General features: G+C 45.4%; 1 protein-coding gene across 2 annotated transcripts; it reads left to right on the forward strand.

The window, feature by feature from the left end:
* Positions 6,811-12,390, forward strand: LOC8076487 (probable LRR receptor-like serine/threonine-protein kinase At1g63430). Of its 2 annotated transcripts, XM_002447302.2 has the most exons (13): positions 6,811-7,374; positions 7,831-7,969; positions 8,717-8,788; positions 8,875-9,018; positions 9,128-9,277; positions 9,673-9,780; positions 9,855-9,925; positions 10,211-10,453; positions 10,547-10,752; positions 10,822-10,954; positions 11,053-11,210; positions 11,340-11,567; positions 11,698-12,390. In XM_002447302.2, the coding sequence occupies exons 1-13, from the start codon at positions 7,263-7,265 to the stop codon at positions 11,941-11,943; spliced, it is 2,010 nt and encodes a 669-aa protein (XP_002447347.1). In that variant the 5' UTR covers positions 6,811-7,262; the 3' UTR covers positions 11,944-12,390. The 2 variants fall into 2 exon arrangements, with proteins under 2 accessions (XP_002447347.1, XP_021318050.1); XM_021462375.1 differs by lacking the exon at positions 7,831-7,969 and having other exon boundaries at positions 6,813-7,374.

The raw sequence follows: 13,913 nt of genomic DNA on the forward strand, positions 1-13,913 counted from the left end.
CTGACCAGAGCCACCCACCCGTCCTGCTCTTGCGGCGACAGCGACGGCCACGGCGACCAGAGAGAATCATAATCATTCGCAGGCAGCAAAGCAGAGGCTGGGATCGTCTCCCGTTCTTGGCTTTCCACTGCTGCCTTATTCATTCATCTCGAGGGTTCAGAAGTGATCGATCTGCAATCTGAATACTGGTTGAATTGTCATGTAGTACTTCATACTGCTATGACTATGATGTTATGAATCAGTAGTATGTATGATACAAGCAGCATTCATTGGCAGATGGGCCGATTTCTATTTGTCCTCCTCCCTCCTAGAAATGGGAGTACGTACGTGCCCAACTCTTCTCCTCTCTCCGATCCATCACCATTCCATGTCCAATCTTTCTCTTCTCCCAGCTGTTTGCTGTTCTAGTGCTAGCCCAAAAGTGTGTACATCAGCAACTTGGGCCTCCTTTAATTTCCAAAATTTTTTAAGATTATCTTCCATCACTGTTTCTGTTCCAAAAAAAGAATTGCATTTTAGACATAGACTAAGTTATACTTTCTTATATTTCACTGGGTTTGTAAAAAACATATTATAGGTGACGCTTGTTGTGCATCATAAATACTAATGTTTTTTTAATTTGCATATATTTGATTGAACTTGAGATTTATTGACTTAAGAAACGACAAGAATATAACGTCCTTTTTTAGGACAGGAGGGAGTAATTGTGCTCCTAGTGCATTCTAATCACGCTGGCAATGCAACATGCATGCACCGTAGCTAGCGTTGCATTTGCATAGACTGACCCACTAGTGAGTCTCAGTCAGCATGCACCCGAGCCTCTGAATTTTAAATTTGACGGGTGCCAGCCACCACTGGGATGGATATGAAAGTGCAAGCTGAAAAGCAGCAAAAGGGAAGAAGGTAGTCGAGAGAGGAGGGGTGGGGTGGGGTGGGGTGGGGTGATGGATGGCTGTGGCTGGCTCTGGTTGTTAACAGCCGGCAGGGGACCATTCGCTGCAGGATCTAATATAAGGCAGGTCAGGTCCCAACGCTAGTTTGCTGATGCTGGTTCTAGCTCCGATCCGTGTATCCATGGAGGATGAGATGAGCAGGTATTAAAAGAGGCCAACGTCAGAGACCGAAAGGAGGCAATGCAATGCAATGCAAGGAGGGAGACCTAGACCAGACCAAAGGGAGCTGGACCAAAGTGACCACATGCGTGCCTTCAATACAGTACATGGACAGTTCACAGTTGTATATGTGTACATGCATGCAACCCAAGCCACCAGCAGTGCTCCGATCCCTTTGTAGCACAGCATACTATATATTTCCACTGTTTTTCTTAAGAGGAAAGGAACTCTCAAAATGGCTCCTTATTTCTTTTCTTTCTGTCTCTCTCTTTTTTCTAGGAGAATTGATTGAAACCATCAACCTTTTGAATGTCTAGATGCATGCTCTTGTTCCACCTTAGGTGATGACTGAAGAACCTGACATCATTACATCACTGGTAATTATCACCGGCTAAACCCCCTTTGGCTCTTTGGCAGGATTTCTCAAGGCAAGGGGTTTCAGGTTTTTTAGACTCGCCAACCCAAATGCTAGCTTATAAAACGGCTCTGAAAGAAGCTGCAAAAGGGAGAAACCGTTTTTTTTAAAAAAAAACTAAACTAGAAGGGTGAAGCCACCTAAATATAGTGTCTCTGGCTTTTCTGGCTTCTTAGATGAAGCCGTTTGCAAATAAACCCTACTAAACAAGACCAAATCAGATATCGTCTTAGAAATTTGGCTTATGATGATGCTTGAAATTTGGCTTATGCCGATACTGATTTATTGCAAGAGAAAGTATTATTCCTATACAAAAAAGTATCACTGAAGTAGTGCTAAAGAACAGGGCTAAACTTGATGGATTCCTCCTGTTTCCCTTGTGTTGGTGGATTTACAGGACTTTTATTGTTGAAAGAAAGAAAGATAATAACAGAATAGAGACGCGCGCGGTTGGTCATACTCATGCAGTCATGCTCATATGTGCCCCTGCTCCCTGGGGCCTTCGTCCTTACACACGGTGCAGTACTGCCATCATAGGAGCTGGAGACACACACGGCCATGAGATATTTAGGTGGTGTGCCGTCCTATTCGTTCTTGCACGGCTGCATGCTCCACCTCCACGGACAAGCAAGCAGATCAAAGGCAGACAAAACTGGACCGTCCTCTTCTTATCATGTCACGTCACTTCGCCTAACGGCTAAAGCACGCAGTTGGGGCTATTTTTTACTTTTATCTTCCCGGTTGCTTGAATTATGGGCTCAACAAGCTTAGAGACACAACAATACTATCACTAGCTTGGTGCTCACTGCAATGATGGTGGTGCTACGTGCAGGCCGTATGTGTGACAGCATGATCTGCATATATAGATGTTTATTACATACTACTACGACCAATCCCCATGCACCACAGTCTTAAACAACTCCCATTCTACGCCTTTAAGCAAGCAAAGCACTCATTCAGCACAAGAAAAACAGAAAACCATTGTGGTGCGTGGTGACAGAGAGGAGACAGCAGGCATCTGGGAGTCTTGCCTTTGTCTGCCCTCTTCTCATGGCTACGGCTGGCTCTTGGCTGGTGGCTTCCAAGTTACTCATCCTCCTCCTCAATTGCCATGGCCCAGGCTTAATTGTTTGCATTGTATTGTAGTATATATACGACGACGTGTGCCAGCAGGTAGAGTAGAGTGATCCGAGGGCATTCTCTTTCTGCATTATCCATTATGCAGACAGACTGCATGGTGTACCAAACGGGCAGGTGCTTGGTGCTGTGACGTTTCTACCGAAACCATTATGCAGACAGACTGCATGGTGTTGCATGCCTGCGTATGCACCTAGGACTAGTATTTTAGATCAGACGACAAGTGTTTCCTCATCTCCTCATCCAAGGTTCCAGCCTCGAATATTTTGCAAAATGTGAATAATATCAGTTTGGTTTGTATTTGACAAATATTGTCCAATTATGGACTAACTAGGCTCAAAAGATTCGTCTCGTCAATTCTGACCAAACTGTGTAATTAGTTTTTATTTACGTCTATATTTAATACTTTATGCATACGTCTAAAGATTCGATGTGACGGGAAATCTGAAAAGTTTTGCAAATTTTTTTAGAAAGTAAACAAGGCCTGAGTTGACATCTTGACCAGCCCAGGATTTACACCGGGCCGACATTCCCGGTTGCCAGCCTGGAGAATCTAATTCGTACTCGGTCCGTTGAAAAAGAAGTGATTTTTGTGAATTGATTTTAACTTCGACCTGTTCTTATATAAAATAATACTAATATTTGTGTCTCCAAATATGTTAACTGTGACCTGATTTTAATTCGATATTCATATGCGTTATTGGTTTTTTTGTTCTTAGATTTTTTGTTTAGATTTAAGATCGGTTGACCCATGAAAACGAGATATATAATCTTCTTTGGGACATGGACATGAGGTATGTCCCAAAAAAATGATTATAAGGAGGTGTTAATTTCAATCTCTTGGAACTGAAAAGAATGGTCGCACGAGATGAAGGGTTAAACTTGTGGATATCGTGGGCAGATCAGATGTCTTAGTTCAAAACTAGCTCTGTTTGTTTGAATTTATCAAGTCAGAATTAATTTTATGACTCGCTGACAGTATTTGCATCAGGCGCTTTTATAGCCACCGGGTCTAATTGGGCCGACATTTGTCCAAGGGGAAAGGAAAATTCTGCTGCGCAGTACCACGACGGCAGACGATCTGATCCGAGTGGAAACTGGAAAGGGATACTGGGATAGTACGTGTTGATCTGTCCTGACAGTGGCAGCTAGTAGAAACAGGGTCGCACGAGACGCGACTAGTACTCCACTCCAGTCTCCAGCACCAGCACCAGCACCCGCACCAGCGGACGCCCATGAATGCTTTCTCCTTTCGGCGGGCGGTGGGCGGTCGACGGGTCCGGTTGGTGGGCGCGGTGCGTTTGGCCGTCGCCGGTGGCCCGGGCAGCGGCAGCGGCAGCAGCAGCCATGGACGCATGACCAAAACACGCATGCTCCGTCGCGCGCTCTGGGTCTGGGATCTGCCGCCCGCTCCTCGTTCGTTTTCTGCAACTTTTCATTCAATCGCCTCGCCTCGCGTCACATACGATACTCGATCGAGGACGGTGCAAAAGGCACGTAGTACTGTCGATTAATTCTCCCTTGTTTGGACGACACCGCCACTGCAAAGCAAAGCCAGGAGACGCAAACACGCGACAGGCTCTCTGTCTGCGTGATCGAGGCGCAGGGATGGATCATGATGCATGGATGGAGTGAGAGGAGACGCAAACCACGAAATGCACTGCAACTGCAAGCAACAAGCTGGAAGCGGTGCAGCATTGGCCGGCCACGGAAGCAAAAAGAGCAACCAGTAGTGCTTGTTTGGTTTGGTTCCAATGCAAGAACGGGAACAGCAGAGCCCGGGCATGGGATCGACCGACCGACCGACCCACCCACCGGTGCACGGACGCGCGCGTGCCGTGTTAGTATCGCCATCGCTTCAGTACTCCTGCCCCATGGTCCCATCTCCACGCTAGTCCACAGGCACACGTACCAGGCTTGAGGTAAATTACCCGTGTAAAATAAAATAATGCACCCGCCCCGCCCGTTGTCAAGCAAATTTAAACATGACGGTGCGCCACGGCGGAACGTACGTAGAATTTGCTGCGCGCGCGGTTATTGGGACGTACGACTTGTGATTTGCACGTACTCCATTAGCAATAGCAAGCAAGTTATGCGTTTGAATTCGTCTGAGAGTTGAATGTTATAAGAGGTTTAGGGATTTACTAATGACTGTATGATGCATTTCAATTTGTTTTACGATCAGACTCCACATCATGTTTGAGTAGTATATATTTAACTTAGGCATGCATGCATATTAACTTAAGCTTTGGTGAAGTGGATTAAATATAGGTGTCACCCGAGTGTGTGAACCGGCGGTGCATTTGACTACTAGTAATCATTTCCCAGTACGTACCCGGAACTGAGGGAAATCCAAACGCAACAAGACAAGAGTCGGGACAAAGCTAATTACTGAAACTGCCGTGCTGTCTTCTAGTCTTTCACTCCCTTCTCTTCACTGTTACTGCTCACTGCTCTCTCTTTCTTCTCCCTGTGCACGGATTGACACGCCCAGAAAAGGATACAATTCTACCACGGTGTCATAATTTAGTATCTTATTAAGTTTGAATAATTATTTATAGATAAAAATATATCATTATTTATGATATCAAATAAATATTATTAGATTAATTATGAAATGTATTTTTTATAATAAATATTTTAAAGCCGTAAATATGATAGTATTTACTATAAATTTAGTTAAATGTAAACTACTTTTATCAGTTGTATTTCTTTTACGAACGGAGGGAGTAGAGCCTAACTGCACTGAAGTGTATATAAACCGCACAAGTGTAGCCTCTCAAAACTCATCCACGATGTCAGTGTGTTGTGATGCCGTCCATAGAAGCTGAGAAGGCACAAGTAACGAAGAAGGCATGAATCGAGCGACCGCAAATTCAAAGGGTTGCTGCTGGATAGGCATGGCATGGCATCCAAAGTGGCAGGATGGATCCTGAATTCTGAGATGCTCGGTCAAGTAGCAAGTAACAAATGGCGAAATGGGAGGTCCACAAGGGCAAAGAACAAAGGTAGAGGCCACAGGCCAGTCAAACCCACACATTTTTGACGAATCAGACGGGAGCTAACATAAACTAAGCAAAAAGAAATGCCGTAAAAAGATCAGTGCAAACGACAGACAGACAGGACTCCCCAAGTGGCGAGTCTACCCTATCCTGCCGTTAAAGCCCTATCTAGCAGGCTCTGAGGGACTTCAGCTAATTAACTTCTTATGTGAAGTCCCGCCCGACTCTAATTCAAGATACAGCTTCATGAGACAAACTAAAGAAAATGAGAGAAAATGTTTTCTTGGTACAAAAGATAAAGCTATCTAAATGTAGCTTTACTAGATTTCTAGCTAAAACTGCTATATAGAAGGTCCTATTTGGCAAGGCTTTTTAAGAGGCTTTAGCTTTCACTCCGAGTGAAGCTCTGTCAAACACCAATTCAAAAAATTGGCTCTATGAGAGAAGTTCTAAATGGGAGGAGTTGCTTTTCCTACTACAAAGGCGAAGCCATCCAATGGCGTTTCATAAGGCTTGGGGTCCAGCTTCTTTTGCGGAGCAACTTATTTGGTAGAGCTGAAACCATTTAGAAAGCATTTAACATAGTGGTATCTTTGTTATAATTTGTTCTAAGTTTATAAAGAGGTTTTGAGAGAAGCCACATTTTCCTAGCTCTGCCAGCCCCTCCTTCGAGCTTCTATGTGGAAGTCATTTCTTGATGACCGTTTGCAAGACTTTGACTCGAGCCAAAGCCACTGCAAAAGCCCTGCCAAACGAGTCCTATGTATTGCTTCTCTTGCTTATTCCACTTTGTCTTGTTTTCATCAATGGCTTGTTCAATTAATCTCCAAACCAAGAAGGTTGGAGGAAATTGATGGGGATTAATGGGAATTTTGTCTTGTAAGGATTTAAGCGACCTCAATGTCCTTCAATTCACTTGATGTGAGGATTAACCAAACAAACCCAGCCAGTATATGAAAAATATATTTTCCAAAGAAACCATGTCAAACTAGGACAAAAGCTTGGGCATATGCTACTCCAGGACTGCCACGCGATAATTATGAGTCATAAGAAAAGAGAGATGCTCCCAAATCAGTGATTATGCTCACTCCAGCTTTGATTATGTTAGTGCGCGCAATAACTACTCCGCCACCTTCCTCCCTCCTCCTCCGATCCCCTCCCACCGAGGAGAGGAGACGGACGCCGCCATTTAATTCCTCCGCCTCTCCTCCGCCCACTAGATTTTACACGACATTCCTCTCTACTCACATCCTCTGCTTTCTTCCCTCTCCTGTCTCCTCTGCCGCTTGCGCGGTTGTGCCTGGCCCCGGCGGCGTCTGCTTCCCTTGCTCGCCCCGGCGCCGCTCCTCGCTCTCTCTTTACTCCAACTGCTCCCACTCACTCCCCAACCACCTTGCCGCTCCTTCCACCTCCGTCTCCTCTCCATCCCCCCACGTGGCCGTGCTGAAGCGGCGGTTTGTGGCCGGGCAGCCCAGCAGCAGCAGCAGCAGCTCTGAGCCATGGCTCCGTGAATTCGGTCGCTCGCTCACCGTGATCAATCCGGGTCAATTTGTTGCGGGTTTGGCACGAGCTCGGTGCCGCCGCTCAGACTTGGCCATGACGAGGCGCTGTGCTGAGGCGGCGCCGAGCCTCCTGCAGGTCCTCCTTGCCTTGCACTGCGGGGTGGTGTTCCTGCAATGCTCGGCAGCATCTGCCATGGGCAGCGACGGTGAGTGCTATCGCCATTCTTGGCTTTTCCCGGCGAGCTGTCGAGGTTCTGTTCGAACGGCTACATAATCTGGGCTTCCCTGTCGCTTCCACTTCTGGGAGATATGCTCCAATTTAGTTCCTTTTCTGTTCTCTACCTGATTTCGAACCGCTCTTCAGATTTTGCTTCTTGATCTGCTGCTCTCTGCAGAGTTCAGACCTTCATTCTTGCCAAATGCAACCGGCAATTCCACATTTTTATTGAGGATCAAATATTGAAATTTCTCCATGTTTAACATGCAAATTTCGAAAAATTTCGCACCCACATTTCCTGATCTGTGAGCTCGTGACACTGTTGTAACACTAACGGTTGCCGCTAAGCAAATCCGGATTTGAATTCACCCCATCTATTCTCGCTCGAAACAAGTAACCGCCAATCTTTTCCTCTGCCTGACTCTGACGCGTGGATTTGTGCCAGTGTCGGCGCTCATGGCATTCAAGCGCGCCATCATTGAGGACCCTCACTCCGTGCTCTCGGACTGGACTGACGCGGACGGCAACGCCTGCGACTGGCGCGGCGTGATCTGCTCCGCGCCCCAGGGCTCCGTCATCTCCCTGTAAGGAACTCCACCCGTTCGACTTGGTAGATCTCAATGTCCATGGTCTGCTTCATGCTTGCTTGGCACTCAGTTAGCAGCTGGGTAGTGCCAGAACTTGCTAATTGCTGCTGGGTACTTGAGTGGAGAGGTGGGGAGAAAAGAGCTTTAGTTACTTAAAGCTTCGAACCAGTAGGATTAGGTATGCAAGTGAAGGCTTGCTTGGTACTTAACCACCGTCAGTCCGCCATTTGCTGGTCCTTTCACCTTTGCAGCTCTGGCCTCTGATGTAGATGTTTTGGTATAGTTGATATTGATAGTGCATGTGCAAACAGCTCAAAAGATGCAGTGGGATTTGCCAGTTAGATGTCGTCACTACTTAATACTGAACAGTAGGTTTGGTTTAGACTTCACAACAATTCAACGAAAGACCAACAACATTTTGTACTTGCCTACTAAGGCCGTGTTTAGTTCCTCAACGAAATTTTTTCGTAACACTATAATATTTTCGTTTGTACTTGATAAATATTGTCCAATCATGGACTAACTAGGTTTAAAAGATTTGTCTCGCAAATTACAAACAAACTGTGCAATTAGTTTTTAATTTCGTCTATATTTAATACTTCATGCATATGTCTAAAGATTTGATGTGACGAGGAATCTTGAAAAATTTTGTGTTTTGGGGAGGAAGTAAACAAGGCCTAAGTCAAAATCTTTTACAAATGGATTTTCTGTTGATGACCGTGATTTGAACTTTGCATCTTGCAGGAAGCTATCAAACTCATCTCTCAAGGGATTCATCGCACCTGAACTTGGGCAGCTTAGTTTCTTGCAAGAGCTGTATGTTCCTTTTCTGTGTTGTTTCACCTAGTTTTCGTGAAGTTAGCTATACTGTTTCTCTGAAACTGTTCTCATTTTCTTGACAGGTATTTGGATCATAACCTGCTCTTTGCCACAATCCCAAAACAAATTGGCTCACTTAGGAACCTGAGGGTTCTGGACTTGAGTGTTAATCGGCTCACTGGCCCTATCCCTTCCGAGTTAGGTGGTTTGAGCAGTGTGAGCGTAATGTAAGTCACGTTTTTGTTATTTTTTGCATTTGTTACTATCTGTTTGTGGATTGACATTGCCTTTGGTATCTGAACAAAGAAAAGATTTTGCTCTATTCATCTCTTGTAGAAATTTCCATTCCAATGGGTTGACTGGGAGTATACCATCGGAGCTTGGAAAACTACAGAATCTCGTCGAACTTAGGTTAGATAGGAATAGACTGAAGGGATCAATTCCAGGAAGCAATACTCCCAGTTTTTCTCCTGCTTCAAATATTGGGTTGGTGACTTCTCTTAACTCCTCTTCTGTGTGGTGCTTCATACTGTACTGTGCCAGAGTTATCTATGCTAAATTTTATAGACTAGTGATGGCAGTGTTATTGTACTCTATATCCATGCAATGCATACATGTATAGCCAAATTAAAGTTTAATTTGAGGCATCAAAACATTCATGATTCGTGGAGAAAACAAACAATAAAATAATTTCAGAGAAAATGAGCAATGGATGCATGCCGATATACTTATCAAATATAAGCATTCAACTTAATGTTACCATCTGTCTCTGTCAGTGCCATTTCCAGCCAGAAAACAATACACAAAGCTACCTTTCACAATGTCCTGATATTATCTTACTCTATCTGAATATCTGAATCAGTATCTGTTTGCTCCATCAGATCCACAGCTCACAACGGACTATGCCCTTCTCCCCGATTATATGTTGGGGATTTTTCTTACAACTTTCTTGTTGGAAAAATTCCACCCTGCTTAAAATATCTTCCAAGGTACGATTATGTTATGTACTTGCTACTATTTCAGTATTTCATTAAGTTTGCCCATTTAAAAGGCCTTTTTGCAGGTCAAGTTTCCAAGGGAACTGCTTCCAGGATGAGTACTCTGTCCAACAACGAGCTTTGCAAATGTGTATAAGTGCGTATTTTGTTTTCTACCACCCAGCAGTTACTATCAATTAATATATTTGGTCTACTGTTGCATGTTGCACCTCACTGGGCTGATTTAATCACTGGAATACTAAACATTTGTTGTTACAATCCATGCTATACCTCTAGATGTTGTCTTCAGAGTATACAATTGCTATGTCACGCCGGGCATCATTTTTTTTTTTCATTTTTCCCCTTTGAGTAACATTTCATAGTTTCCCAAGATCACTCTGCTTGCAACCTCCATTGAGCACGAATTCACTCTTTGTCTTAGGTGGTTCTACTGGCCAGCGAGGTGGCACAAATGGATTCAAACATCCTGGGCATAATAAGCATGAAAAAATCCAGCAACCAATTTGGCTTCTTGTTTTAGAAATTGCAACTGGAGTTCTTCTGGTTGTTTTTGTGATTACTGGTATCGTTACTGCTTCTAGAAGTTGCAAGCTGAAGCCTTCTATAAGAATATCATCATGGAATCGATCAAAAAGTTGGAGCGATGAGATAACAGTGTTGATTGGTATGTGTTATGTACATTCCTCAAAGGAACAGTTGATGAATCGATTAATGTGCTTTCCAATTATTTTGGTTGATGTATCCATGTTCTCTCCAGATTCTGATATGCTGAAAAGTTTACCAAAATTAAGTCGCCAGGAACTTGAAGTAGCTTGTGAGGATTTTAGCAACATCATTGGCTCATCACCAGAGACAGTAGTATACAAAGGAACCATGAAGGATGGACCTGAAGTTTCGGTCATATCGTTGTGCGCCTTTGAAGGTCAATGGACTAGCCACCATGAACTCTTTTACCAAAACAAGGTATGCTATATGATATCAAGGGATTCAAGCACTTATTTTTCTGGATACTAAACGGGATGATGTTTTCAGGTCCTTGATCTGGCAAGATTGAACCATGAGAACATAGCAAAGTTTTTAGGGTACTGCAGGGAGAGTGATCCATTCTCTAGGATGCTAGTCTTCGAGTATGCACCAAATGGGACCTTATTTGAGCATCTACATTGTAAGTAATACTCTCTTTGGTAGTTACCTGCAGCCTGATCTGTGCCCTATTTCATGTCTAATGGATTTCAATTTCATTGTGAATGTTTTTTTGTTTAGATGGAGAAGGAGGCCAGTTATCTTGGCTCAGGCGAATGAAGATAGCCATTGGGATTGCCCAGGGGTTAAGATACTTGCATACTGAGTTGCAGCCCCCATTTGCTATATCTGAGCTGAATTCGAATTCTGTGTATGTTACAGAAGATTTTACTCCAAAGGTATGTCCTGCACAGGAACTAGTACATGCATCCTCGTTTGTCTCACATTTATTATTTTTAGTTATCTCATGCTTAAATAGTCTCCAACTTTGTCTGACAGTCATTTGTTTCTACTACGTGTCTTTGCAGCTGGTTGATTTTGAATGCTGGAAAATGATGTTCTCAAGACAGTTCTCGAGACACGAGAAGGCTACTGGACACTTGAATAGCAAATCCCCTTTCCCTGGCCATGGGGATTCCGGGGAGGATAAACAAGCTGATATCCAAGCCAATACATTTGCTTTTGGAGTGATTTTACTAGAGATTATCAGCGGACGGCTTCCGTATTGCAAGGATAAAGGCTATTTGGTCGACTGGGTGAGCCAACTTATGTGTCCTTTATCACCACGGACGTTTTCAAACTGTTTTCAGTATGCATGGGAACAGAAGAAGCTATTGACAGAAAATGTTGTCGCTGCTAAAATGTTGAACCTTGTCACACATGCAGGCGACCAAGTACCTCCAGCAACCAGAGGAGATCGGGAAGCTGGTGGACCCTGAGCTGAGCAGCGCGAGGAGCGAGGACCTGGCGGTGCTGTGCAGCGTGGTGAGCCGGTGCATCGACCCAGACCCGTCCAAGAGGCCTTCGATGCAGATCATCACGGGCGTGCTGGAGAACGGCATTGACCTGTCGGCGGCCGCCATCCTCAAGGAGTCATCGCTGGCGTGGGCCGAGCTCGCCCTCGCCTTGTGACACGCCACTCCCTCCCTCCCACCACCGTGTGTAAATCCATCGCCACGCACGCTGCTACTAACATTCTCGGATGCGGGCGCTGATGCTGTCTGCTTGGCGTATAGACAGGACTCTAGAGGGGCAGGCGAGCGAGCGGCGTAACGCATGGACGGGCGGCGCCTGCTCCGCTGGTTCCGGGCATGCTTGCTTGATAGTTGACACTGATTTCCTTGACTGGTGGTGTAACTGTAACTGAACTGGTGTAATACGGACATACGTAGAGTTCATAGCTGATGTGTAGGAGGCATATTGCTGTGTTGCCGGTCTGATGGAGGCCTTGGTGACTTGTCTGTCTTGGTTTGCCCCTGTGACGGTGTGATGAAAACCTGTGTGTCTGTGTGTGTGGTTTTCTCTGAAACAGAAGTGAGAGCAGAAGCATCCCTTTCGTCGTGTGTGGAGACGGCTGTCTGTCTCGGTTGCCCCTGTGCTGTGACGCGGAGTGGTGAACACTTGTGCGTCCGTGTGTCGTCTCTGAACCTGACGTTGCTTGTGTGCCAGCTGCTGCTTTCCTGATTGATACTACATTTTAAACGTAGCAGTAGCCAATGCCAATGAATCCTGTGAAGTAACAGGGAGGGAAATCTGCTGGTCGAAATGGATGGGTGCTGGATCAAAGTGGTGGTGATGTTGTACACCGAACAAGCCGTGAAGGCGAGCGAGGTCGAAAAGAAACCGGACGCCTCGCCTGGCTGGCGTCGCCTACGCTCGTGCGGAAAAAAGTGTGGAACAGACGCGAGCAAAGCTGCACGGGGAAAACAAGGGGAAAAAAACGCGCACGTCGGAGCGGCGTCGCAGTCAGCGTCTCGGTGCCGAGAAACAGGCGAAAGACCGGGCCAGGCCAAGAAACTGGTTGGCGGATGCGGGGCGGGCAGGGACGCAACGCAACGCAACGCAGGGTGGCGGTGCCGGTGCCTGGGCGCCTTGGGTGGCGTGGCAGGCACCACGCAACCAGGGCCACCACGCCAGGCCGGAGGGATCCGGCGGACACCGACGGGCCGTTGTGCGGGCTGTGCCTAGTCGCGCTACTGAACGAAAACCTTTTGATCCGGGGATTTGGACCCATCCAAGGCAGAGGCACGCGACTCGTACCAGTACCGACTACTAACACTTTCCTTGTTTCCAACCACTGACGCCCGTTCCGTCCGTGAAGCGCAACAGCAACAGAGCAGCAGAGGAGCCAACGCCATTGTTTGCTCATTCCTTCCTTCACCCATGCGTGCCATGATCCACCGGAGTTCCGGACACGCGTAACAAAATCATTATCTTCATGGTTTCGTCGAATATTCCTTCCCCTCGCGGTTGCTTTGATTGACTGTACGTCTGTCTGATTATTTAGTTTAGTTATTACTATAGTCGCTGTCAAGAGCTGTTGGAGCAACGACACCACACAAAGACGGCCTCACCGCCCAAAAGACTACTAGACGTTCCATTCGCCTTTTTTTTTACCGCTGAAACGTCAACCTCGTCGTCTGCCCTGACCAAGAGACCGCCAACATGACGACATCCCATGCTTTTTATTCCAGAATTTGCTGAGTTTGATGATGACCTACTTCAACCTATTTTAGATTATTAGACAATACTAGGCCTTGTTTAGTTCCGAAAAATTTTGGGAAATCGACACTGTAGCACTTTCGTTTGTATTTGACAAATATTATCTAATCATGGACTAACTAGACTCAAAAGGTTCGTCTCGTCAATTCCGACCAAACTGTGCAATTAGTTTTTATTTTTGTCTATATTTAATACTCCATACATGCGTCTAAAGATTCGATGTGACGGGGAATGTGAAAAATTTTGCAAAATTTCCTGAGAACTAAACAAGGCCCTAGTCGAGGTGTGGCTATTTTTCTTAGATGAAAGTTATAAAACACGCTATTTTTCTTAGAACAATAAACATCAGTATCATTTTTATACGAATTTATTCGGTCCAA

Source organism: Sorghum bicolor, chromosome 6 (assembly GCF_000003195.3).
Source record: "Sorghum bicolor cultivar BTx623 chromosome 6, Sorghum_bicolor_NCBIv3, whole genome shotgun sequence".
NCBI classification, from domain to species: domain Eukaryota; kingdom Viridiplantae; phylum Streptophyta; class Magnoliopsida; order Poales; family Poaceae; genus Sorghum; species Sorghum bicolor.

Coding starts and splice junctions, on each gene's coding strand:
- LOC8076487 (XM_002447302.2), top strand. CDS start 7,263: ATGACGAGGCGCTGTGCTGAGGCGGCGCCGAGCCTCCTGCAGGTCCTC. Junction 10,955..11,052: donor CTTATTTGAGCATCTACATT/GTAAGTAATACT, acceptor TTTTTTGTTTAG/ATGGAGAAGGAGGCCAGTTA. Junction 11,568..11,697: donor AAGGCTATTTGGTCGACTGG/GTGAGCCAACTT, acceptor TCACACATGCAG/GCGACCAAGTACCTCCAGCA.